We start from the raw sequence: 24,548 nt of genomic DNA, 5'->3' as shown, positions 1-24,548 counted from the left end.
GATACATTTTTTTCCTTGATCTTACAAATTGCAAAAGTACCAAGTTTTGTAATTAATATGTGATATTTTCTAATGTGTGGTGTCCATCTACGTAACATGATGTAGATGATTTTTATTGACATTTAAAGAATGTAAAATAACTAAAAAAAATCTAAAAAATTGTCGAATTACAGAACGATGGAGTAAGGGATTATTTCAATCCTTGTAGTGGTCTAACATATAACATAAACATATTGGAAACAATTTTTCATTAGTAAAGATGTCGTTATAGGATTGACCTTCGACAAAGAAAAAAACACAAAATAGCTACGACTTGACAAAAAAGTTTTTATTCGCTTTTTTTTACTTTTTCGAATTTAAAAAAACTTAAAATTTAAATTTTCCAAAATCCGAGGCAGCTATGCAAGGCAAGATTTATATCAAATTTCAAAGAAATCGGTTAGGTAGAACTTGAGATATAATTTTTTTGAACACCTAAACTATCAAATCATGAAAAAAAACTTCCGATTTTTCATATTAGACTAGGCAAGAATACACCCTTATATGTACAACTTAGTCACTACCAAAAACTCGAAATTAAATTTACTAAATCAGTCATGTATAAAAACATATATATTTTTCATATTTATATAAATCGTTTTCAGTGCTAAATATAACATTTTTTCCTATAAAAAATCACATTTGTAGCTAAACTCAAACAAATTCTTAGCTATGTCACAGTTTCCTCCTCAAGCTCATGCAATTGATGCGTCATATCCGCATTGCGCATTGTTTGCTCGTAACGTTGTCGGTCCTCTAACTCCACGGGATACCAGTCCATGGGGCGGCAGCAGCGTTTGAAGCGCGTCTTAAAAGTGCCAGTCGTTTGTAACATAATATACATCATGTAACCAGGTACATACAGCCAGGGCAGCACAATAAATAGCAGCGCAGCTATTTGTACAACCGTTGTGCCCAAATAGTGGTAAAGAACGGAAATGAAAATCGCTGTCAGCTACAAAATATAGAAATAACTAAACATTAGCTAGAAAAATTAAAGCAAATTAAAAAGTGCATACCAAAAGCGCTATCAGGCACAGAGGAGACACAAATCGCAACACATAAATCTTGCATGTGCTGAAGCTTTGACTTAACATAAACTCAAGATCGCGCTGAAAACGTACACGCCCGTAAACCCACAATACAACGAAAAATAGCAAGAGATTGAGCGCGGTTTGCGTGACGACCGTGTCATTGGAGAAAATCACATGTAAAAAGACACCTTTCTGCAAAATTTTTGATTAGAAAAAAAATTAAAAATTTCGATTAACAAAATAAGTTTGTTGATATTTTAGTGGCAAACGCCTAGCTTACATTGGAGCACGTGTATAACGAGCATATGCCCAAAAGGCCAATAACAATGAGCGTCACTTCCGTTTTACGCGTGCGATATCCTTCGAATTCGTCAAAAATGCTCTGAAGTGTTGAAAGCAAGCTAATGCTCTGTTGAAATAAAATTAAAATTATTAGCATGGGAAAATTAATTTTGCGAAATTGTACATACAATTGTGATTAGCGCCGCTAAGAACAACATTGCGTAATATAAAATACACCATAGATTCGACCACGACATTTCCGCCATCACGCTGCCGGTGGAGAGAAATAATACCCACAACTTGCTTATATAGACATATGAACGTGAATTTTCACTGTTATATGCTTTTTTAATTTCTGCAAATGGTTTTATTAAGTACTCATAACGGTATATATAAAGTGTATATAAAATGTATATCGGTCTCTAATTCACCACAAACTCACCATCATAAAAAATGTCAGTCACATAGACAATATACCCGAAGCAGAGAAATACTAACATTTGCCCAACACAAATGATCCAACTATTTTGTGTAATTTTTGTTTTGAATTTATTGAAACTGGCCAGGGATATGATGGTACCCCAACCGGCGCCAAATGCTGATATCACGAATATGCCCACTGAGGGAAAGCTTGCCAGTTGCCTATCCCAACTCGGTAAGAAGAAATCAAATAGCGAAAGCAAAGGATTTTGCGGTACCAAAGCGAAACGTATCACAGCAATTAATAGCAGGATGAAGGCAGTAAATATGCTGTAGCGCAGCACGGTGCTCAGCTGTAGAATTAAAAAAATATATGTAATAAAAATATTTTTAATAAATAATGCAGATTTTTAGCCACCTTCTCAAAGCTGTTGAATTTGTAGAATATGGCCGCAATGAGTGCCCATGTGAGCAAAGTACAAAGCAGCATCTCCCAAGAGATATAGAAACCCTCGCTATGTGGGTCAAATAGTTCCATGTGATTAAAACGAGAACTGAAAAAATGTGTTAGAAAATACGGTACTTTTACGCCCTTTCTTACTATAATTATAATATTTAATAAGCATTACTTTAAAAATAAGTTCGAAGGTATTTGGTGCGTTACAGTCCAAAAGTAACTGTTCTTTGGTGGCAGTGTGTCATTTGATAGAATATGGCAAAGCTGAAATTAAATTAATATATATATATAGTGCATACATTAGTGTGGGTGGTGGTAGTCAAAAAATTAATAAATTTCTCATATAAAAAATTAAATATTTTATTACAATTTTTATTAGTACAAAGAAGTTCTGAAATTTACTCTGTCGGAAAAAAGATACGACCGCGTTGGCAGGATAACTCCTCAGGATCACCCAAAGTTAAAAAAGTACATGTTTTAGTTAAAACCTTAACTTAGAACTTGGACAAAGAAAAAAAACTGAAAACTGGATTTTTGGCCGACATTTTTACAAAAAAATTTGAAAATTTCGGTGAAAATTTCGCAACATTTTTTTTTTCAAATAGTTGTAATCGAAAAAAATCTATCGCCCAAGTCTTTAAGAATTGTATCTCAAAGACCTGTGTAACATTTCATGAAAATCGATTGCAAAATCTTGCGAACCGACTTCTAAAACATAGTTTCGATAAAAACGCGTTTAAAGACGACGCACTTAGCCTAGCTGGCTTCGAGCGCACAAGTTCTCAAGGCTGTATATCCAAACTATTACTCGGATCAAATTGAAAATTTAGGACAATACTCTAGAGGGGTTCTAGAGTTTAATAAGACAATAAAAAAATTGATTTTGTGACACCCGTAAGTCCATGTAACCCCCTAACAGATAGAAAAATTCAAATAACGCTTCAAACTACTTGAAAAAATATCCCTAGCTCGTTTCATAGATTTTATATGAAGTTGTATACTCTACAAAATATAATAATTTTTTTTTGATATTCTGTACTTTAATATCGAAGGCTCAACACAAGAAGGATAGATCCACTTAGCTTGCACTTTACTCGTTAAACTTAAAAATAGAGAGACTCTAAGATCCTATCACAGGCGACCCTTCAAGCTACCGAAATAAAGGAGTCTTTGCGGTCAGGAAAACTGCTGAGATAGCCAACAACGCAGGAAATGGCGTAAATAGTATCAATATATACGGCGATAACCAAGCAGTAATAAATGCATTTCGTCAGAAAATGACTGCCGAAAAACGGCTGCATATATACTGAGTTACAAGCCATAACGGCGTTCCGGAAAACAAAATAGCTGATGAGAATGCCAAGAGTGCCATTATCTTGACTACCAAAACAAGTAATGAAATGCGCAAGTCATTAAAAACGATAGAAAACGATAGACAATGAAATTTCCCTAGGGACTAATACACGGATAAGGTTGAGATGAAATGCCTATAAGGCATGCAGGAACGTCAAGATCATGTGCAAGGCAGCTGAAGAAAAACACGCAAGCTCTCTACTCACACTGTTTCGAAAAGACTGCACGACGGTTGCTGGCCTGGTCAAAGGTTAAAATATACAGGCATCACATTGATCACAAATCACCAGCTGGCGTTACAAAGAACATGTGTGTCTATGTTTGTCGGTGTAATAGACCTTGGATCGCGGTGCAATCCTCATTTATATATCTTTTTATTTATCTATATGTGTATCGAGCAAGTTAGCTGATGTAACCAAATCTATTCTAACCTTTACTTTAATATGAAGAATTAAATAAAATATAAAGTTGATTATCTTGTTTACTAAGTGAGTAATTTTTGTTATTATGGTTCATTTATACACTTCTATGAATTTCTATATTTTTTTTAGTATTTAATAAAGTTTTTGAAAAAAAAAATATCGAACAAGTATTTAAACATTTTTTTTACTCACATGTCGCACTTCGTTTTCTGTAAAATTGTATGACCAATGCTTGATGCCCTCACAGCTCCAGGGTAAAGTTGGGCGCATTGAGTGAATTAAATATAGTAATGGTACGGCAGCAAAAACGCTGTAATAAGTGAGTATACCCAAATTCACAGCCAGACTAATGTAGCCAATTCCTGAGTATTGAAAATAAATACTTTTTTTAAATTAAAATATGTTTTTTTAGAACGAAATAATTTAAATTCTATTACTATACTACTTTAATACGTTCATGCTATTAGTTGGGTTCGAATTATAATGAATAACAATTATATAAATTTCTGACTCACGAGATTTTAAAAAATGTTATCTTTTCTGATATTAATTGACAGTATTGAAATTGGACTTACTAAGTAATATATTATCTTATTAATTAATTAGTCTTAATGTAAATTATTAAGGGGTTATACAAGTATACAGTTATAATTAAAAAAAATCGATTTTTTTAATTATATTTTCTTAGTGTACATACATATACATATTTAAGAATACACACACTATACACATATCTATCCGGTGAATATTTTCGAAATTTGCCTGTAACAAATTTGGAGAGGTTTTTCAGTGTGCTTGGAAGTACAAGTTTTTCTCAAAATAATGTGTTTAAAGTCGGTCACCAACATTACTCGAAAACGGCTAAAGCGATTAGCCTCAAATCTTAACACGAGCTTCTTAAATATATTTGTTAGCAGATTTTTTCTCACAGATAAATTCTTTTTTTAACAATTTAAGGCCGAAATTTTTAGAAATCGCCATTTGGTAAAAAAAAAATATTTTGCTTATTCCCTCGATGAATTACTAGATTTAAAATTAATTTTACGAAAGAGGATTTAATGGGGAGATATAGTGTTCACCGTAAAACTTTTTTTTGAGAGGAGCTCCTGGAGATCAGCTGTAGTTTTTTTTCCAAATAAATATTTTTGCTAAAATGTGTATGAATTTTTGGACTAAAAAATTCTGGGAAGTTCACTTTTTTTGGCCTTTTAATCTTAATATGTATGTATGTATATATGGTCACATAACTTGCTCTTCCAAGAAGTGCTTTTAATGCTTCGCTTATCAACTAATTATCACTCTTAATATAAATAATTAATGACAGCTAATATACTTAAAGCTTAAAGAAACAGGGAATATCTGCATAAATTTTTAAATTAAAAATACTCACCCTTAAAGAGTGGCGCTATACGAAATGCCGATATGAAGCCACTACTCGAAAATTGCCCCAGAAACGATTGCATTACGAAAAGTGGAACAACAAATAGGAATAAAGCTGCGATATACGGTATGACGGAAGCGCCTAAAAATAAATTGTTTTTGAAAAATGCAACGAAACAAACACAGAAAAGTTTATTTTCATGTTTGTTGACAAAAAAAAATAATAAATGCTCAAAAGAAAAACAACAATTATGCGCAGTTTGTTATGCTGCCTCTCAATGTAATTATTTTACGCCGAACGCTCTTCTCATAACTTTGCTTTAGACATATTTACTCACAACCAGCATATGTGAATACAATCCAAGCTATGGAGAAGATATCTAAGCGAAAAGCCAAGCTGATGCCGGTAAATATGAAGTCGCTGGATTTGCTCCAATAGCCACGTGCCAAATCCGGTTTGTACGGCAGACGACCGCTGTCATAAGAACTCTCGTAAATCATTTCAACAAATTTTGTCTACACGCACGCGCACAAACACACAGACATGCTATGTATGCCAATAAAATATTGTTTATTCTTATTTAATTAATTAATTGTTTGCAAAATTTTAAATTTTCACGCAAAAAGAAATTAAAACGAATGCAGCAAATTTTGACAATAATCGCGACGTTACAAAGCGTTCCATGTGCGCAGAGTGTCGAAAAGCAACTGATCAACAGCTCAACATTTTCAAAATTTCGTTCACATCGCCATATGTATGTAGCAACAATTGCGAGTGATTATAATATGGTTAAAGAGAAAAATGAGCAAAAATAACAAAAGAAAATTAAAATTTAATCACTTGCATGTTTCATTCACGTTCGTTGCAATTGCTCAGCTTTCGACCGAATCGAGCGATATCGGAAAAACTCTTCGCGCTGAAGTCATGCATGAGCGTATGCAAACACAGCGCTGAGTTATATGTTTGTACGTAAAATATTGAAATTATACATACAAATATATATTTATAGATTTGTTTTGATTTAATCGAATATTTTAATTTTTAGACGAATTAATATATGTATGTATGCTCGGGAGCTAGGGCAACGCGACGACAATAATAGTTTATACGTGTACTAATCATGTAAATAACAATATATACATATACGTATGTACCGATGTGTACAAACATAATGGTTTATTTTGAACAAATAATTAAAAAATAATTATAATAATTTATTTTTTTGTCATTAATACCGTTTAAAGTTCAATGCCATCAATGGGTCAAGAATCACGATTATATTTTACGCTTAGTACTCTAAAAAATAAGTTCTTAGACACACATACGAAAATCGCTTCAAGTATGCAGTCTTAATTGCGACGGCTCTACAAATCTTTGCTGTGTGAGCTACACCCAAGTACTAGCCAGGCACGGCGTCTGCTTTTCTTATATAGAGCCAGCTGGTAGTCCACCGTTGAAGCCGCCTTGCGATATTAAAATCATATCACTTCACGGCGTGAGCGTCCCCCAAGCACTGGCCGGGCACGGCGCCTGCTTTTCTTATATAGAGCCAGCTGGCAGCCAACTACCGTTGAAGTCGCCTTGCGATATTAAAATCATATCACTTCGCGGCGTGAGCGTCCCCCAAGCACTGGCCAGGCACGGCGCCTGCTTTTCTTATATAGAGCTAGCTGGCAGTCGACCACCGTTGAAGTCGCCTTGTGATATTAAAATCATATCACTTCGCGGCGTGAGCGTCCCCCAAGCACTGGCCGGGCATGGCGCCTGCTTTTCTTATATAGAGCCAGCTGAAAGCTAGCTACCGTTGAAGTCGCCGTGTGAGTCTCAAATCACATCACTTCGCGGCGTGAGCGACACTGAATCATCGGCCAGGCACGATACCTGCTTTACTTATATGGTATAGAGCCAGCTACCGTCATTGTGTCCCAAAATGTTTGAGAAACTCGTTTGCAGGGAAAATATTGTTATTGCTTTGACAACCACAGAGATGGCCAGCGACGTATCCGGAGAGTTTTTGACACCCAAATTCAGAGATTTTATTTCAAATTCAATGAGTTTACGAGGTAACATGAATATTAAAAATATGTTAGAAGGAAAACCATCTACTTTTCCTTATAGAAATAAATTTTAAATTGCAGTTTTATTGGTTTGAAACTTCACTAGTGAAAATCGGAACTCTGTTCTTTAAATTAAATGTTTTCATGCTTGTTTTTCTATTTTGATAAGCACTGACACATACAAAAAATTATGATGATATCTCTCTGAATTATAATGGGCCAAAATAAGTCGACATTTTTCGCTTTACAGGTATACTCCAAGCAATAGTTGTTAAAGACCTCAAACAAAAAAATTAAAAAAGTCTATTATTAAAGGGGTTTCCATACTATTGGAAAGTAAAAATAAATATTTATACATATGTATTTACTATTTGAAAAAAATATTTTAGTTTCAAGTAATAGCAGGAAATTTAAATCTCTTTACAAACGGTCACATACAACTTTTTCGTAAACTTCAAACCGTACAAAAATTATCTAAGGTTAAAAATTAAATTTTTTTCAGCATGTACTTATCTCTCGCGTTTCAGAATTTCTGCTCACAGAAAGTGCTTGAACACAAAACTTTCAAACCTTTTGCATCGTACTGACACTTTGCCCTCTCCTCTCAACTTTTCGGCTGTGGCTAGCTTTTCCGCGTTTGCGTACGCTTTTGCTCTCTTCTTCTTTGTGGTGTACTTACGTACGTATATCCGCACAGAGTTGAAATACCATTTGCAAGTTTTTTCGCATTTCAAATCTATTTCCAACTTTAAGACTTTCAAAATGTCTACATATCGTATTCAATTATTGTACATAACTGTAGTAGTTGCATGATATCCTAACTTACGTATATAGTTTGGGTATGTATGTAATTACATACATACAAATGTATATACTAGACACAAACTTACATTCATGCATTGGTATGAACATCGAGTATTCTTAACTGTTATATCACTTCGGTATAATATACATAATTAGTTCGTGTGTATATAAATTGACATATAATCTCTTATAAAAAAAGGCAGCTTAAAAAACTACAAAGCATTCCGATAATATTATTTACTCCCCTGCATACATACTTATACTAACATACATACATACGTATGTATATATGTATATGGATTTTCATAAAATGTTTAACATATAAAAGCGCTTACATATAGACCGCTAGACACACATACATACAGACATACATATATGCGTAATTTCCTACTGTCTTAATCAATCAAGTTACAGCTTTGAATGATTTTTATGAGCGAGCCATGCGCTCGAATTTGATGTTATATAATATTACTTAATGTTCAGTCAGTATAAAAGAGATTTATGCTTTTTCATGGCTTCATATGATCGTTTTATACTTTTTTTTTTAATATAGATATAATATTTTATTAATAAAAATCGTAATTTCCGTATTATTTGTTGCGTCATCTTTAACCAATGAATAATCAGCGTTTCATTATGGCATAAATGCTTTCATTAAAAAGAAAGTGAAGTAATGGAAATTGTTTTATTTACTAAACTCATTTAAAATTTTACGATTCATAGCAGACACTTTATCTAATTTAGTTTCGTAAATATGCCAGCTTACAGCTATAAAGTCAGGAAATGCTCTAAACATCCTCCGTTTTATCTGACTCTTAAAATTATTTGTTCGTTTGCTATACATAAGTGTTTGTATGTATGTATGTTTGCTTGTCACATTTATAGTTTTAAGCATTCACAGCGCAGTTCTCTTCACCGCCTTCCATTACTAGCATTTCCGAGACGCCCATGATCTCCTCGTAGAAGCGGCGATTATCAGCATCGACGGGATGCCAGTCGTGCGGTGCAAAGCATTGTTTCAGTCTATTACGCAATGTGCCATTGGTTTGGCAAATTTTATAAATCATATAGGCAGGCGCTATGGCATATATCACACATTGACTGACGATAACCAGTGCCGTTGGTGAGTTGTCACGCTCCAAAAAATAAAGCGTTTGTATCTGTAAGCAAGAAAGCGAGAATTCGAATATAATGGAGATCAGATATACAGCCGTACTACTTACAATGCTTAACACAAAGAACGCGGGCGTTAGAAAACGTATTAGAAATATCTTAAAACTCGAAATCGTTTTGCCCAACATAAATTGTAAATCGCATTGAAAACGTTCGCGTCCATAGATCCAGGTGGTCATGAGCAGGAGTACGAAAGAGATAATCAAATGTGAGAGTATGACAATATTGGGCAGCAGGTCCAGATGTTCAAAGCCTTTCTGTAGATTGCAAAGAAAATGTAATGATTAAAAGATCAATCAAATTACTTATTATTATTGCTTTTGCTTATGTGATAAATGGTTCTGTAGACCTAGAAAAACCTTAAAAGTGTGTTAAACGAATGTTACTCGATTCGAAATAAAATCAAACCGGTTTGTTGAAAATTATTGACGCTGAACTCTTTAAACAGAGTTAGACTTACGCAATATCACTTTCTTAAGGGGTTCCATGGGTTTTTGGGTTTCAAAAATCGATTACTTTTTATTGTCTTATTACTCGTATTATACAATACCTCTAGAACATTGTCCTAAATTTTCAAATTGATCCGAGTACTAGTTTCGGAGATGCAGACTTGAGAACTTGTGCACTCGAGGCTAGCTAGGCTAAGTGCGCCAACTTTAAACGCGTTTTTCTCGAAACTGTGTTTTTGAAGTCGGTTGGCATTATTTCTCAAGAGCTACTCAACCGATATTCATGAAACTTTACACAGATCCGTGGGATACAATTCTTAAAGACTTCATCGAAGGATTTTTTGTGCAATTACAACTATTTGAAGAAAATGCCGCTATTGTTTTTTATACTCTCGCAACAATGTTGCTAAGGAGAGTATTATAGTTTTGTTCACATAACGGTTGTTTGTAAGTCCTAAAACTAAAAGAGTCAGATATAGGGTTATATATACCAAAGTGATCAGGGTGACGAGTAGAGTCGAAATCCGTCCGTCTGTCCGTCCGTCCGTGCAAGCTGTAACTTGAGTAAAAATTGAGAGTGGGCTTGGCCCCGCCCCCTACTAAGTTTTTTGTACATATCTCGGAAACTACTATAGCTATGTCAACCAAACTCTACACAGTCGTTTTCTTCAGGCATTTCCATATACAGTTCAAAAATGGAAGAAATCGGATAATAACCACGCCCACCTCCCATACAAAGGTTATGTTGAAAATCACTAAAAGTGCGTTAACCGACTAACAAAAAATGTCAGAAACACTAAAGAAGCAGGAAGCTGCATCCAGGCTTTTTTTAAAAACTGAAAATGGGCGTGGCCTCGCCCACTTATGGACACTTTATCATGCGAGAGTATAAAATGTTCGGTGACACCCGAACTTAGCCCTTCCTTAATTGTTTTTTGTAAAAATGTCTGCCAAAAATCCAATTTTAATTTTTTTCCCTTCCATGTTCTAAAGCGCATCTTTTTTCGAGAGGTCAGCGGAAATGGCGATGCAATGGCCGAGTTTAAAATATAATTTATTCCAAAAATTTCAGAATTTCTTTGTTAATAAGTAGTTTATGTTTGTAAAGGGCTGTTTTTTACCCGAGCAAACCCATATAAACCCTTAAAAGTACTTCAAATACAGAGTTCTGCTAAGCTGGCATTAGTTGCTCGGGTAAAAAACTCGAGAACCGTTTAAATAGAGGTCGCTCCTTGCAAGCTCGATATGAAGCTAAAGAGCATAGATTTCGACATTAGTGAGACAACCCAATGCGATTCACACAAATTGGAGGGGAAGTTCGGACAAGCTTAACGCGGAGATGGTGGAGAGAATTTGAATATATACTTATGTACATTGACCTCTTTGGTGAATTGAAAGCGACTACTATATGATACACAGATTTCTGTTCGTATCATGTATTCTTTTCTAGACTCTATTTATAAACTAAGCCTTATGTTTTCTTCAATATTTTTGAAAAAAATAAACAGTTGTTTATTTAGTTATAACATTTGATCAAATTTGACCCAAGAAGTAGTGTTCTTGGAAGTCAACTTTATCACGACAAGATTATTATTATTATTTATCGAAAACTTGTTTCATTCAAGTCGTTCACCCACCTTTGATAAAAGCATAACAACATGGCATCGAAGAGAGTGCAGAAGACCTCAATATATCTTCTAAATCGACCCAATCCAATTTCAGCAAAAAACCTAAACATTTCGTAAAAACGATGTCAAGTAGTCGCTAAAAATGGCTCAGAGGCTTATTTTGAAGCGGGGATTCGTATTCAAATGCGTTGTAGCTTCCAGTGTGCCTACATTTTTACGTATGCGAATATGGCATACTCTACTTATATATGCTTGACTAAACCATACATACATACTTATAAGTATATAAACTATATGCCGAATACACATAAAATTGTAAAGACTAACCTTGGTGCAAAAATAAATTGACACAGTCAACATCAACAATGTCAAAGCGATTGTTATGCGTGATTTCTTTGTTCTTAATTGCTCGTACTCATCAAATAAAGCCGTCAGCACAGACATCATTTGAATAATCTAGTAGAAAAACAAAGGAAAAGCCAGGAGTACATTTATTTATTTAAAATATGACATTGTAAACACTACGATTATATATATATATATATAAATATATATACAAACCACATTACTTACAATTGCACTTAGTTCCGCTAGAAAAATCATGCTGAAGAAGAGGAAACACCAGAAGTTCGGCAGACTCGTAAAACTACCGAATAGATATGCAAAACAGAGATAAAGAAATTGCATATAATGTTCCTCATCGAAATGAAAGTGTAGGAAGCCCACGTGATCTGTGAAAATATATATATTATTTATTAATTATTTATAAATTTATTAGATGTCACTTTGACAGTACCTTCGAAGTGATCGAAAGCGATACGCCCAGAAATCATCGCCATAAAAGCGAGCAGCACATGTGTGCCGCTCACCCAGTAGGTCAGCTTCTCGCTGTCACGGTGGAAGCGATTGTGACTGGCTAGTGTGAGTACGTTACCCCAACCGGGGCCTAATAACCACGTGGACATGAAAATCGCTGTGCGCAAACCACCCAAAACACCGCTGAAACTGCTCTGCAGCGTCGGCTTAAAGTAGTCCACGAAGGTGTCCCAGTCAAGTCTTATGTAGCAGATGAGATGCAAGAATATCGCCAAGAAAATGGCAAACATAATGACGCATGTACAACGAAAAAATTTACCAATCTGTAAAGTGTGAAGGCAAATAATTAAAAACTGCTTTTTATTTCAATTCAGTTACTTACAAATGAGACGCGCTTCAGCAGTATGCCCAGTGTGAGCAGCCACACACCCACAACACCACAGAGCACGGGCCAAGATATCACATACTCATGTGGCGTGTTATCATCGGTGAGAATGATATAACTGTGTGGATACAATATTATTACTTATTTCATAAAATATTTTTTAGTAAGAAGCCTGAAAGTATGCATCAATTTTTGCATTTTTTACGTACTTGGATATATTGAGTTTATACTTTTAATATTATTTTATCAAGAAAGCTTATACACACACTTACCGAAAAAACTCGACAGTCGCATGCGGATCCAGCGAGATCTCATCCGCGTCATATGTTGAATGTGTCGAACAATTGGGCGTATTCCACGCATTATCACAACTCATCCACGGTATCACAGTGTGCACGGCATTGGCTGCATAGATAAGCGGTACAGCTGCCACAATGCCATAGTAGGCAAGCGAAATTAGATTTAGCAGCAGTATGGAATAACCAATGCCTGTTGCGGCGGAAATAAAACATGATGGTATTGAGAACTATCGAGCTGGAGTAAGAAAATAGTATAGATTTACCTTTGAAAAGCGGCGCCACACGAAAGGCGGAAATTAAGCCCGAGGTTGAGAATTGACCCAAGAAGGTTTGTATTATAAAAATTGGAATGGCATATAAAAATATCGCTATCAAGTACATTGGCAAAAAGAAAACTGTAAAGAAATAGAATTCATATTGATGAGTGCGATGCATAAATACGATTTTATGAAGGGTATAACAAAAATTTTAATATAATTTTGCTTGTGTTTGAGTTGGAGTATTTTTTTGTTTGGCTAAATTTTAAAAGGCATCAAACTGCAAAACATCAATCTGTGGTACATTTTTGAATATTCCCTGAACATAGTTTGACCTTTAAATTGTTAAAGACTGACTAAAAATATTTTAAAGCACTAACTCTGCGACCACTTAATTTTGAGTTGACTATAGTATAGAAGGATGGAGTGATGTGTAGAAGTTCACGCAAGTGAAGAAAGTTTTCTGTGCGCCATTCACTTGTGAGTGGTCAGAAACGACTTCTTTACAAATGGCTCAAGCAGCTCATGACTTCCGGTCTTAGACCAAGTATCCTCTGCGTAGCCAAAAAACATCCGTTTAAAGGCGAAGGGAAGTGAGAAGACGAACCATACCTCCGCAGGGTTGGGAGGTGGGTTTGAGACCTGCCACATAAAAAACGCCCCCAATGAAAAAGAAACGACAGTCTCGTATTAGAGAGGAAGAACGACAGGTGTGCTGTTGTAAACTCGGCTAAAACCGCGTAAGCGGAGTCTATGCCAATAAAGAAGATATTAGAAGGAGCTTTTGATTGCCTGGCCATAGCGAACATATGCTGAAAACTGCAAAGCTGATGAGCTCGCAAGAGAGGACTCCCTTATCTCGATTACGTGACATTGGAATGAACAAGCTAATTTGTTGCTTTCCTCTTAAGATCTAGCGGCCGATCCAGTTTTCTAATCACACGGCTGCGCTTGTCACAAGTCACAACTTACTGGCATTACATGCGAGCCATACGGGCATTATAAGCGATGGCACATGTAAAAAGTGCAGAGGAGTAAGTATGAGAAAGATCCTAAAACACTGCTTATGTCCGACCTTGTCTACAACTCGGCTTAGAAACCTAAGAGCTTCACAGTTCAAGGTACTGGAGAAGAATCAGAATTAGATATCAAGTCTCTCCTTACTTCGCAAAAAGCTTTGAAGTCTAGCACGACATAAACTTCAGCTCGTATTTATAACATCTGGCGTTTCAAAGGACCTGTGCGTCAATGTATGGCGTTGAAGCCAGCCAGTGTAACCTAACCTAACCTATATTTTTTTTAAAGTTATATAACTTTTTGATATTAGTAAGTTGATTACACTCATATATATTAATCCCTCGGCGGTTGCCACTCTCGAGAAACGCGAGATTTTGCTGTTCGTAGAAATACAACTTTTAAACGCGAATCTTTTTACCAGAGAAATACTGTAATAGCTTTTACTTCCTCTTGATCTCTAACCGTAAACGCTATCTAGGCTGATTTCTTGCAAGGTTAGGCAATTAAGTGATAACAGAATACTGAAATAAAGACAATTGTCTACTGTACTCCGCGAATTAAAATTAACTCGGATTGAGGTCATAGGCAATAAAGAACAAATACTGGCTTATCAAACTAAACTATCGCATGTACTTGTATGTCTGTGTACACTTACCGCCACCAAAAATCATCGCATAAACTGGCACCTCCGAGAAGATAATCGAACCGAAGGCATGACTTGTGCAGGCAAAATAAAAATCTGCCGTCGCCGACCATTGACCGCGACGACGATCGTGCTTGAAGGGCCGTTGTAAGGTCTCATAAGTGCTCGTGCCCGTGATGGGCGTCGTGACGGCTGTGATAAAGTTGTTATTGACATTGTTATTATTGTTGTGCTGGCTATCGGTGTGATCGTTTAGCTCCGTATGAGGCTGGCTGTAGTGGCGCGGCGATTGATTGCGCCTTGTTGGCGCTTGATAGCCACCATTGTGCTGTTGGTAGTGGTTTTCATGTTGATGGTGGTTATAGTCATTGTTGGCTACCAATATAACGGGCGGTGTATCATCACTGTCCTGCTGCATGCAGCTGCTGAGTTGTTGTTTGGCGCCGCCAAAGATCGATTTCATTGTGGTGGTTGTGTGGGGTTGTAGTTGTTGTTGCCAAAACGGAGTAGCGACAGCAATTTGCAGCACTTTGTTGTTGCTGTTTAATTTAATTTGTTATTAAGTGGTTGCGCAATTATTTCACCATTGTCGCATTTGGGTGGGAGAGCGTGGTGTGTTGACCACATTTGTGAGGTCATAAGTAAACGTTGTTGTATTTGCGCAGTGGTTTAGCTGTCAGCGGTGCGCGGTGCATAAGTATTGGGTGTTAAATTAAATATTTATTGCACTTTCAGTAATCTCCAAGCGATTTGTTAATTCTTGCACATGTTGAAATGATCAAGTTTTCAAAGTGATTTAACACATTTTTCAAAAGTCACGTATGTAGGTTTGATTATTTGTATTTCTATTCGTAAATTTAGTAATGTCTTCGGCTGTGAAGAAAAAATAGAAAAAAAATAATAATAAAAAAATAATTGTCTCTGGAAGTTAATTTGATAAGAAATTTTATTTATATGACCATTCATAGCGAAATCAGGCCAAAAGCATAAATAAAATAAAATATAATGATAAAGAGTAAATATTCATTCGTATAGTAAAAAAATAATTAATTTGGCGTCATAAAAAAATGTTTTAATACATATCGTCATTTCAAATGCAAAACAACGTATCATCAAAATATTCGAAATTGAGTATTTTATTGCTAACAATTTACTCCACATATTGTACGAGTATATATGTATCATAAACTTTTAAGCTTCCGCTGTCGAATATAACCAATATATGAACATTTTATAACCAAAATACACATTTTGTTTCAATATGAGTTTTTTTTATTATATCGTTTTTCTTTTACTTGCTAACTTATACAAAGTGACGTTACGTTATTTTGCATTTTAAGTGACGACATACTTTTTTTTGATATTTGCGCCACTTTTCTCATACGAGTTTGCATTTTTCACAAGAATTTTAAATTATTATTTTTTTAAGTTGTCATATTTCATACTTTTTTCCGTATAAATAATTTGTTAAAATCGCGTTAAATTTTTTAAGTTTTTCACTGCACTCAAATTTCGATAACTCAAATTTATTTCAATGAGCTATATATATTTATGGTACAGAAGCCATAGTTCAAACTCTCACTTCGGTTCAACTGAAATATTTTCAATTTACTGAATACACGTATTGTGATGGCATTTTATTTAAAAAATCACAAATTCAAAAATTTTTGCACTCATATGAAGGCACTTATATATGTCACCGGCCGACCGATAAATAATATCATATACATATATTTTTCAAATATTTTCACATTTGCCTTGTCTTTTGAAATGCAATTAAATACACATTTAAAGCCAAAAGAAGCTAAAGAAAACGATCTCCAGCGCGCCACAGTTAATCAAAAAATTATATATATATATATAGTATTTATATTTGAGTATACAATTATTTGCATACATATATACTATGAGAAAAAAGACTTATAATGAAAAAAATCTGTCTAAGCCATAATACAATTTCGAGTACTCCTTAGTAGCAGCACACAATATAATTATTTTTCAATTTATTTGAAACAAAAATATTTTTTTTTGCCATAAAGTGCAAATGGTGCAATTTTTTTTCAAAATAGCGTGAAATTTCAATTGAATTCCCATAATCACGTACAAATTTCGCGCGATCAACCAGTTATTAACCATTCCCGTCTGGTGGCTCTTCGCCTTTTTGCGCTTTTGTGCACTGGACAGTGCTTCCGAACGTACTGAAATATATTGAAACATCGAAGTTTCGTTTTTCAGCAAAATAAGCAAATAATTTGTATAGTATTCTAAGCATTGTGTTGATAGATAGCCATTGTTAAAATTCCAATAGCCAACGCATGGTGGCGGGGAATAAAGGGGGCGAGAAAGCAGCAACAGCTGTCCGCTTCAACTGACTGTTTGGCAGCGTCTGCTTGCGATTAGCGACACACACACAATCAAGTGCATATACAACACCCATATATATAAATTATACTTGTTTAGGTGTGTGTGTGTGTATATGGCTGCTCAATGTTGCTGCTGTCGTCATTGTTCCATATGTATGCTCTTTCTTCGCTGAACGCACGGTGCTATCCTCAATGTGTTTTTTATTTGCGGTAGTCGCTAAGGCTTAGTGCATGTCCACTTATTTTTGTATGGATATATATGTATAGTATGTAAGAGGACATTATATTATAAATATAAAAAATAATATTAGGTAATTTTTTGTTTTGGGTATATTTAATAATAAGCAATGAACGTAAGTAATATTAAAATTTATTCAATTTTTGAATCTTTTATACCCTGAAAGCATCCAGAAGAAAAAGTTTGAGACCCATATAGTCTATATATAAATTTATCCATATCCATCTGTCCGTCTGTATATGTGCAATTTAGTCGCTCTCTTTTTGAGATATAAATTTGAAGTTTTGATCGTGTTCTCTTGTCCCTAAGAAGCTGCTTATTTGTCGGAATCGCCTATATCGAAACACTATATCGCTTAGCGGATAATGACAAGACATCTTCACGAAATAGATTACTGTCTAAGGCAACACTAAAATCTCCGAAGAAATTGTTGAGATCGGCTGACTCTAAATAAGCTAAAGCTATAAGAAACCGTGCTTCATAGCAAATCTTCTCTTCATAAATACCAATCTTTCAGAATTGGTTTTATATTTCAACTTGTCGGATAGCATAAAAGTACACACACATCACTTATAGTGAGAAAAGATCTAATAAGTGCTATTTTTCTTACTTTATACTGAATAAATGCATACCAAAGCACTGAGATTGTTTACTTTCTTAAAAACGTGTATGATATCCATTGCGTTTTAAGCAACAAATACTTCTGAAGAAATAAAAATTAGCATCAGTTTGTTAATTGAAAGATGCTTTTGAGAATCTACATAATTAAAAATACATTAGTACATAACTAGAGATCTTTTTACAAAAATGTTTCTTGTGTGTATGCCCTGAACAGGTTTAATTTAGCCTTGCAACATGTTGCTATATAGTTTTATTCACCTAACCTAACCAAAAACTAAGCGAGATAGATATAGGGTTATGTATATAAAAATGATCAGGATCATAAGAGGAGTTGAAAACTGGGTGACTGTCTGTCTGTCCGTGCGTCCGTCTATGCAAGCTGTAACTTGAATAAAAATTAAGATATCTCGCTGAAACTTGATACACATGTTTCTTGGCAGAAAAAGTACTAGTTCGTATTTGGGCATAATCTGACCACTGCCAGACCCACAAAACGCCATTAACCGAAAACCTATAAAGTGCTATAACTAAACACTAAATTAAGATATAAAACTTCAATTTTGCACAGGGAATCGCAGTGGCAAGACGAATCTTTGCAAGTTGCAAGAGTATAAAATGTTCGGTTGCACCCGAACTTAGCCCTTCCATACTGCTTCCAATTGCTTCCATTTAAATAATAAAAATAATTTTTTAATAACATAAAAATAAAACAAATTAGCAAATATATTAATTTCTTTAGAGCAAGGATTCTGTAATGTCTGCGGGGCGTATGAGTAATTAAAACGACCGACAAAAATTTTTGCGCGAACCAACAGGGCGTATAAGTGCCCAATTAACTTTATCTTAAGGATATATAATATTTTGTATAAAATTGTTCAAAGAAATTTCTGGTAAGCAGAGAAAGTATATAAATACACTCAAGATCAAATTTGACCAGGCGTGCTCTAAAGCAAAGTAACAAAAAAGTTTGCCTAGTTCGATCATTTGATCTAAGTATAATACATACCATATGTCAATTAGTGAAAGCTTTAGCTGGCGACCGGTTCAAATATGATCTTGAGTTTATATTAAAAAATTTTGGTTGTACCGGTCATTTGATCTCCATATGACAATTAGTGAAAGCTCTCTTGACCCTGTCCGGGTCAAATTTGATCTTGAATGTATTTACTTAAGGAATATAACTTTAATAAAGTAAAAAAAAAGCAATAACATTAAAATAAAAAAAAAAAGTGTTTTGTATTACATAGTGTTAATTATTTATAAATACACCATTATCATCACAACTATAGTGACGCGATAAACTCTAGTAGCAAGTTCGCACAAAAAATTGTTAGGTGTTTTGCTAAAAACTCTCATTCATTCGCTCTCTTTCCCACTCGATTTCCGAATTAACGTTAAGCAAAAAGAAAGGAAAACGCTAAGATGCCAAGCAGCATTATTTCAGTAAAATAAATACTCAAAATGAAAGAAAAAAATATATATGCATATATTCAAATAATATGCGATGCGCTAAAAATCTCAGAGAGAACATGTGAATTAAAGAGTAGTTAACACTGAGCGTTGCTGATTTGCTCATTTGCGCGCTAATAACAAGCTTTCCGACAGCAGAGCGTCATAGCGACACAAATACATACACGCACATGTAGATGAACAGCTGATTTTTGTTTTGATGCCAATGCGAGCAGCAGCCTAGTGCCTATCTTAAATGAATTGGTTTAACGCTTGTTTATTTTAAACAAATTAACACAACGAGCGATTGCCTTTGTGTACTTTTAATGCGCTTTCCTTTCCATTCGATTGTTTATTTTTTCCTTTGTGCTCATTAAATCAACGATGAAGTGCAAAAGTCATTTACTAATTTGATCACACGCTATTTACTTTTGTACGCGCATATATTTGTAGTACAAAGTTGCGGTTTTATAAATGGATCTGAGTCATTCGGTGGATGGTTGCAGCAATTAGACATTATTAATGCTATTCGTGAGCAAGTCAAATCAACGCGAAGAAAGCCTGTAAGTTTAAGCACTTTGCATACCTCATTTGTTGTTGGTTTTGTTGGCGGTAGAAGCGATTTATTGCCAGTCTGCCAGGCATATTAAATTGATTATTTACTGCTGTGTGCGTGTGTGTGTGTGTGCGAGTGTAATAATTGCCGCGATAATATTTGCCAGGCAACTAAAATGCAAATAAACTTAGAATAGCTATAGATTTATTTGATTATAATGATTTATAAGGAATTATTGTGTACTCGTACACTCTGATATTTGGGATTTGCAGGTAAAATAAAACAGTATCTATGTACATATGTATGTATGTACGTATAATATATAATTTAGCAAATGCTAAATTTTATATTGATAATATTTATAGTAATAGCAGCTTAAATTTTTATTTTTTTTATATTATCCTTTTTTTAATTTTTTTTATATATTACTTTTTAACAACTATTTTTTTCATTTGCTTTGTTTTTGTATTTCACTTCAATTTCAATTCATTGCACACAATTTTTCAAGTTTTTTTAATTCTCACTTCATTTTAAGCTTTCAAATGTTCGTTTTTTTTAATTTTTTGCAATTTTTTTCATATTATTTTTTTTTTATTCTCACCTCATTTTTAATTTAAAATTTAATTTTTCAAATTTTCACTTTTTTAAATTTTTTGTTATTTTCTTAATTAAACCCTTTCTTATTTTTCGCTTTTTTCTGTAAATTATATTTTTTTTAATTCTCACTCCTTTGTTAATTTACAAATTTAATTTTATCACTATTAAAAAATTTAATCACTATTTATGAAAACGTTATCACTTTTTATACAAAAACTTATTTATAATTTTTTCATAGTATTTTAAGTTTAAATCACTATTTACCGCGACTTTGGACGTGTTCTCATTTCATGCCATATATCTGTCATATTTTGTTGGTTGCTCTATTTTTATTAGCGCTTGAAGAATTATCTTTTCATAACATTCTTGTTTACTTTCTCCGGCTGAGTTTGGTAAATACTTGGCTATACTGCTTTCTACAAGTACACACACACACACACATATATGATTCCCCTATTTATGCGCAGCGGCAAATATGCGCAGACACTCGTTTAAGAGCAACAAGAGCACCAACAACAACAACAAGTAGCAACAACTAGAGGTAATGATAAGAGGTCGCAACTAAAATGGATACAAAAGTGTAGACCAGTAAACATATTTTTTTAAGATTTTGACAACGACTAAAATTGTCGGGGGCAATTTGAGTGTTAAACCAAAAAATAACAATGGATCATCTCTTATGCACTTGTCCCGCATTGGCAAGACTACGCTGTAGCATCTGAGATCTCCACGATATGATACCCCGGAGGAGGTATGGATAGTGAAGCCGCAGAGGTTGTTTAAATTCGCATCAAGCGCAGACATCCTCATAGATTACTACTGCTCTTGGATCTAGCAACTGAACTTCATCGGGTATCGCAAATTACTAAAACTAGTCTATGCGTTGCTTATTGGCCTATCAGATTAACCTAACCTGACTTAAATTAATGGTTCAAAAAGGAAGAGAATGTGGCAAAAATGTAAAGAAGATTCAATTACCTCGGTCTAAGATCGGTAAGTGAAAGGAGGCGGATAAGTTGAGTTTTCGAGGGCGAAAACGTTTAATCTGAATTTCTAGAAAAACCACAAGTCCTATCGAAAGAAGTTACATGCCAAAGTTGTAAGTAATAAAAATATCTAGAGCATTTGTGTTAACACTTTGTGACATAACCTCAAATTTTATGTGAAAAATTAAATTTTTTTATTTCGTAAAGGGTATGTTAAGTTTGCCACGATTTTTGAAACACACAGAAAGAAACATCAAAGAACCTATAAAGCATACATACATACATGATAGAAGGATCACGATCAACAGCAACAACATGATCTAAGTTTTTGTAAGTAAACCCTTTGAATTTGTGAAGGGTATTATAGCTTGGACTCAAGCGAAGTAAAGTGTTTTTACAGTTTTTACAGTTTTTTTTTTAATTTTTTGACTTAATATCCAAAAAAAATCTTAGTTTTTAATATAAAATGCTCAGAAAAGAATAGTGCTGTTGGTAAGGTTTATCTTCGTTGAACTCTCTACTTTCTGATGGTATGGAATATATGTATATACACACACATATATACATATATACATATGTATGTATATAAATATATGAATTCTAGGCCAATTCTAAATCTCTAAGGAATTTTGTAAGAAATCGAGTCGCAAATACACTCTGAGACCTAACATGGCCACTGGGTCACAACCGTAATTTTTTTTTTAAATCTCTTTAATTTTGCCCACTTACTTTGATACTCTCTCCGCTGTAATTTGGTTTGCTGGGTAGTGCCAGTGTGGGTGTAGTGCTGTTGCAATCACACACGTTAATATATAACTTTGCTTGAATATAGACAGCGATGCTTTTATGCATATGTATATTAATAGGCGCATATGTATCTATGTAACACATAGATGCACATATATTTAAAAATAAAACTTATTTATGTACATATGTATGTATCTATGCACACCAATTGCGTGCACATGCACAAAGCTTTGCAGCAAAACAGACAGTATCAAGCAGACACACAGTCAGCCCAAGCCGGCGCCACTTACTTACACACACACACATACATACGAATGGTATAAGCATGAGTATGCATATTTGTTGCATTGTTTCCTTGTTATGCTGTTGTTGCAGCGACTTGCGACCAATGTTGCTTACATACTTGCATTTCACTTCCTCAACGGAAAACCCACAATTATGCACTTTGTAACGGTTATTGTATATATTTTGCACCTTTTTCACTTCCGTTTAACACAGCGTCTCTTTTGTTTTCATAATAACACAAAATTTAACACTTTTAAGTAAGAATTGTATATTTTTTCGCACTTCACGCAACGCTCTTGGCGAATTTACGCTACACGCTCGCTCACCGTTTCACAACTACTGCTTGCTGATTGCGGCCTGCGGACTGCGAATCGCACTCGCTGCGACGGCTCGGCTAGAAGTTTGTATTGTGCAATGCTTTCAACATTTCGCTGGTTACTTATGCAGTTGTTGTTATTGTTGTTGTTGTTGATATTGTTGCTTCCTTTTTTGTTTATCCATTGGCTGTGCAGTTAGTGGCATACCAGCAACAACTTTCCACCAGCACCATCACGTAATTGCAACAACAATGTGGCAAATTGCAAATCACATTGCATAAAACCTACAACAACAAAGCACAGCTAACAATTCACTTACGTGCCACCAAATAAGCCAAATCGAACGCGGAAAAGTTGCAGAAAAATCACTTACACTTACACTCACACTTCTATCGAAAACAGGCGAGAAAGCAACAACACCGCCGTTCAATACACAACGCTCATCTGCCGTACCGAACCGAACCTACCGTGCTTGGACTAGACACCCAAATAGCAATCTCCGACTCTGTCAACTAACAACTGGCGATTTTCTTTATTCTGCTGCTCCCAAATCGATTTTAATCAATGCAACGCTACGACACCAATGACGCGCACGTCCACCCGAAGTCGTTGCCGACACAAAGCGCACAGCACTGAGACAACAAATCCACATGATGCGCGACAGCGCACAAACCAAAAAAGCTGCGACGAAGCGTTTCATTTTCATTTTCATTGCACTTTTTCCACCAAATCTTTGTGTACATATTTGTTAGTATATGTAGTTGCTGTTGTATTTGTATTTTTGTTGTTGGCATTACCTTTTATTATCAGTAGTTGGCATTGTTGGTTGGTTGGCTGCTGATATTGGAGAGCCGAGGCCTACTAGTAGTCGCTCCGCCGAGGAGCCACAATAGCATTCGTTTGGAGCACCGGCTTTCGCATTTGTTTTTGTATATTATTCGCATCACTCAGCGCCGCCAGCGAATTCCAATGCCGTGAGAGTTTGCGAGAGATTTTTGCTAAGCTCGCGTGTATTTTTTATGCTCACAGCACATTAGTGCTTTGTTTGTATAGTTACGTATGTGCAGTTGCGGCGAGTATTGCGAAAAGGCGCGAGTCCAAAAGCCAATGTACGGAAAACATCTTCGTTCGCATACGTAGTGTGGTCGGTAGGAAATTTTTGCAGCTAGTCACTTGCCAATAAGTGATATTTGTGGTTGAGTGTGGAAAAGTGAAGTAAATGGTATAAGAATGTGAAATAATTCATATTTCTTGAACAATTTATAATTTCATATGTGTTTTAATTATTTCAGTATTGAAGTTAGTTGATGCAAACTGTTACTTTTTACTACGAAAAGGGAATACATATTTTGCCAGGAAGATGGTAGCACCCAAAAAGAGACGTCGGAAGAAAGGTGGATCCACGGGGGAGCTGCGGGACAGTTCCTATAGCAAGAAGTTGTGTGTTTCGATGGCACCAGGCCTTTTTGGAGG

The 24,548-nt window shown here is 34.9% G+C and overlaps 2 protein-coding genes across 10 annotated transcripts; both read right to left on the bottom strand.

Annotated features, from left to right (window-relative positions):
• Positions 1–634: 634 nt before the first annotated feature.
• LOC120769341 (sodium- and chloride-dependent glycine transporter 2-like) lies at positions 635–5,951 on the bottom strand. The gene is made up of 10 exons (XM_040096298.1): positions 5,726–5,951; positions 5,398–5,529; positions 4,200–4,369; positions 2,405–2,496; positions 2,194–2,329; positions 1,798–2,128; positions 1,544–1,710; positions 1,354–1,482; positions 1,059–1,265; positions 635–994 (listed from the first exon to the last, which is right to left on the bottom strand). Exons 1-10 carry the CDS (start codon positions 5,886–5,888, stop codon positions 710–712), a joined length of 1,812 nt encoding a protein of 603 aa, XP_039952232.1. The 5' UTR covers positions 5,889–5,951; the 3' UTR covers positions 635–709.
• Positions 5,952–8,155: 2,204 nt separating this feature from the next.
• LOC120768041 (sodium- and chloride-dependent glycine transporter 1) lies at positions 8,156–23,707 on the bottom strand. Of its 9 annotated transcripts, XM_040094544.1 has the most exons (11): positions 23,455–23,707; positions 23,085–23,359; positions 14,929–15,789; positions 13,263–13,394; positions 12,973–13,189; positions 12,698–12,818; positions 12,296–12,638; positions 12,073–12,230; positions 11,827–11,955; positions 9,473–9,679; positions 8,156–9,409 (listed from the first exon to the last, which is right to left on the bottom strand). In XM_040094544.1, exons 3-11 carry the CDS (start codon positions 15,377–15,379, stop codon positions 9,137–9,139), a joined length of 2,031 nt encoding a protein of 676 aa, XP_039950478.1. In that variant the 5' UTR covers positions 15,380–15,789; positions 23,085–23,359; positions 23,455–23,707; the 3' UTR covers positions 8,156–9,136. The 9 variants fall into 9 exon arrangements, with proteins under 9 accessions (XP_039950478.1, XP_039950476.1, XP_039950477.1 ...); XM_040094542.1 differs by having other exon boundaries at positions 23,085–23,707; XM_040094543.1 differs by lacking the exon at positions 23,085–23,359 and having other exon boundaries at positions 23,395–23,707.
• Positions 23,708–24,548: the final 841 nt, after the last annotated feature.

The sequence above is a fragment of the Bactrocera tryoni genome, chromosome 2, assembly GCF_016617805.1.
Source record: "Bactrocera tryoni isolate S06 chromosome 2, CSIRO_BtryS06_freeze2, whole genome shotgun sequence".
Classification (NCBI taxonomy): Eukaryota; Metazoa; Arthropoda; class Insecta; order Diptera; family Tephritidae; genus Bactrocera; species Bactrocera tryoni.
This window is presented reverse-complemented; position numbering and strand designations above follow the sequence as displayed.

Bases quoted from the DNA above. Each gene is read 5' to 3' on its own strand.
- LOC120768041 (XM_040094542.1), bottom strand. From the start codon at position 15,379: ATGAAATCGATCTTTGGCGGCGCCAAACAACAACTCAGCAGCTGCATG. The intron at 12,231-12,295 runs GTACTGTCAAAG...ATATTTTCACAG, and splicing joins CGCTTTCGATCACTTCGAAG to ATCACGTGGGCTTCCTACAC. The intron at 11,956-12,072 runs GTAAGTAATGTG...TTTTTCTACTAG, and splicing joins TAGCGGAACTAAGTGCAATT to ATTATTCAAATGATGTCTGT.
- LOC120769341 (XM_040096298.1), bottom strand. From the start codon at position 5,888: ATGATTTACGAGAGTTCTTATGACAGCGGTCGTCTGCCGTACAAACCG. The intron at 5,530-5,725 runs GTGAGTAAATAT...ATTTATTTTTAG, and splicing joins TGTATTCACATATGCTGGTT to GCGCTTCCGTCATACCGTAT. The intron at 2,129-2,193 runs GTGGCTAAAAAT...TTAATTCTACAG, and splicing joins AATTCAACAGCTTTGAGAAG to CTGAGCACCGTGCTGCGCTA.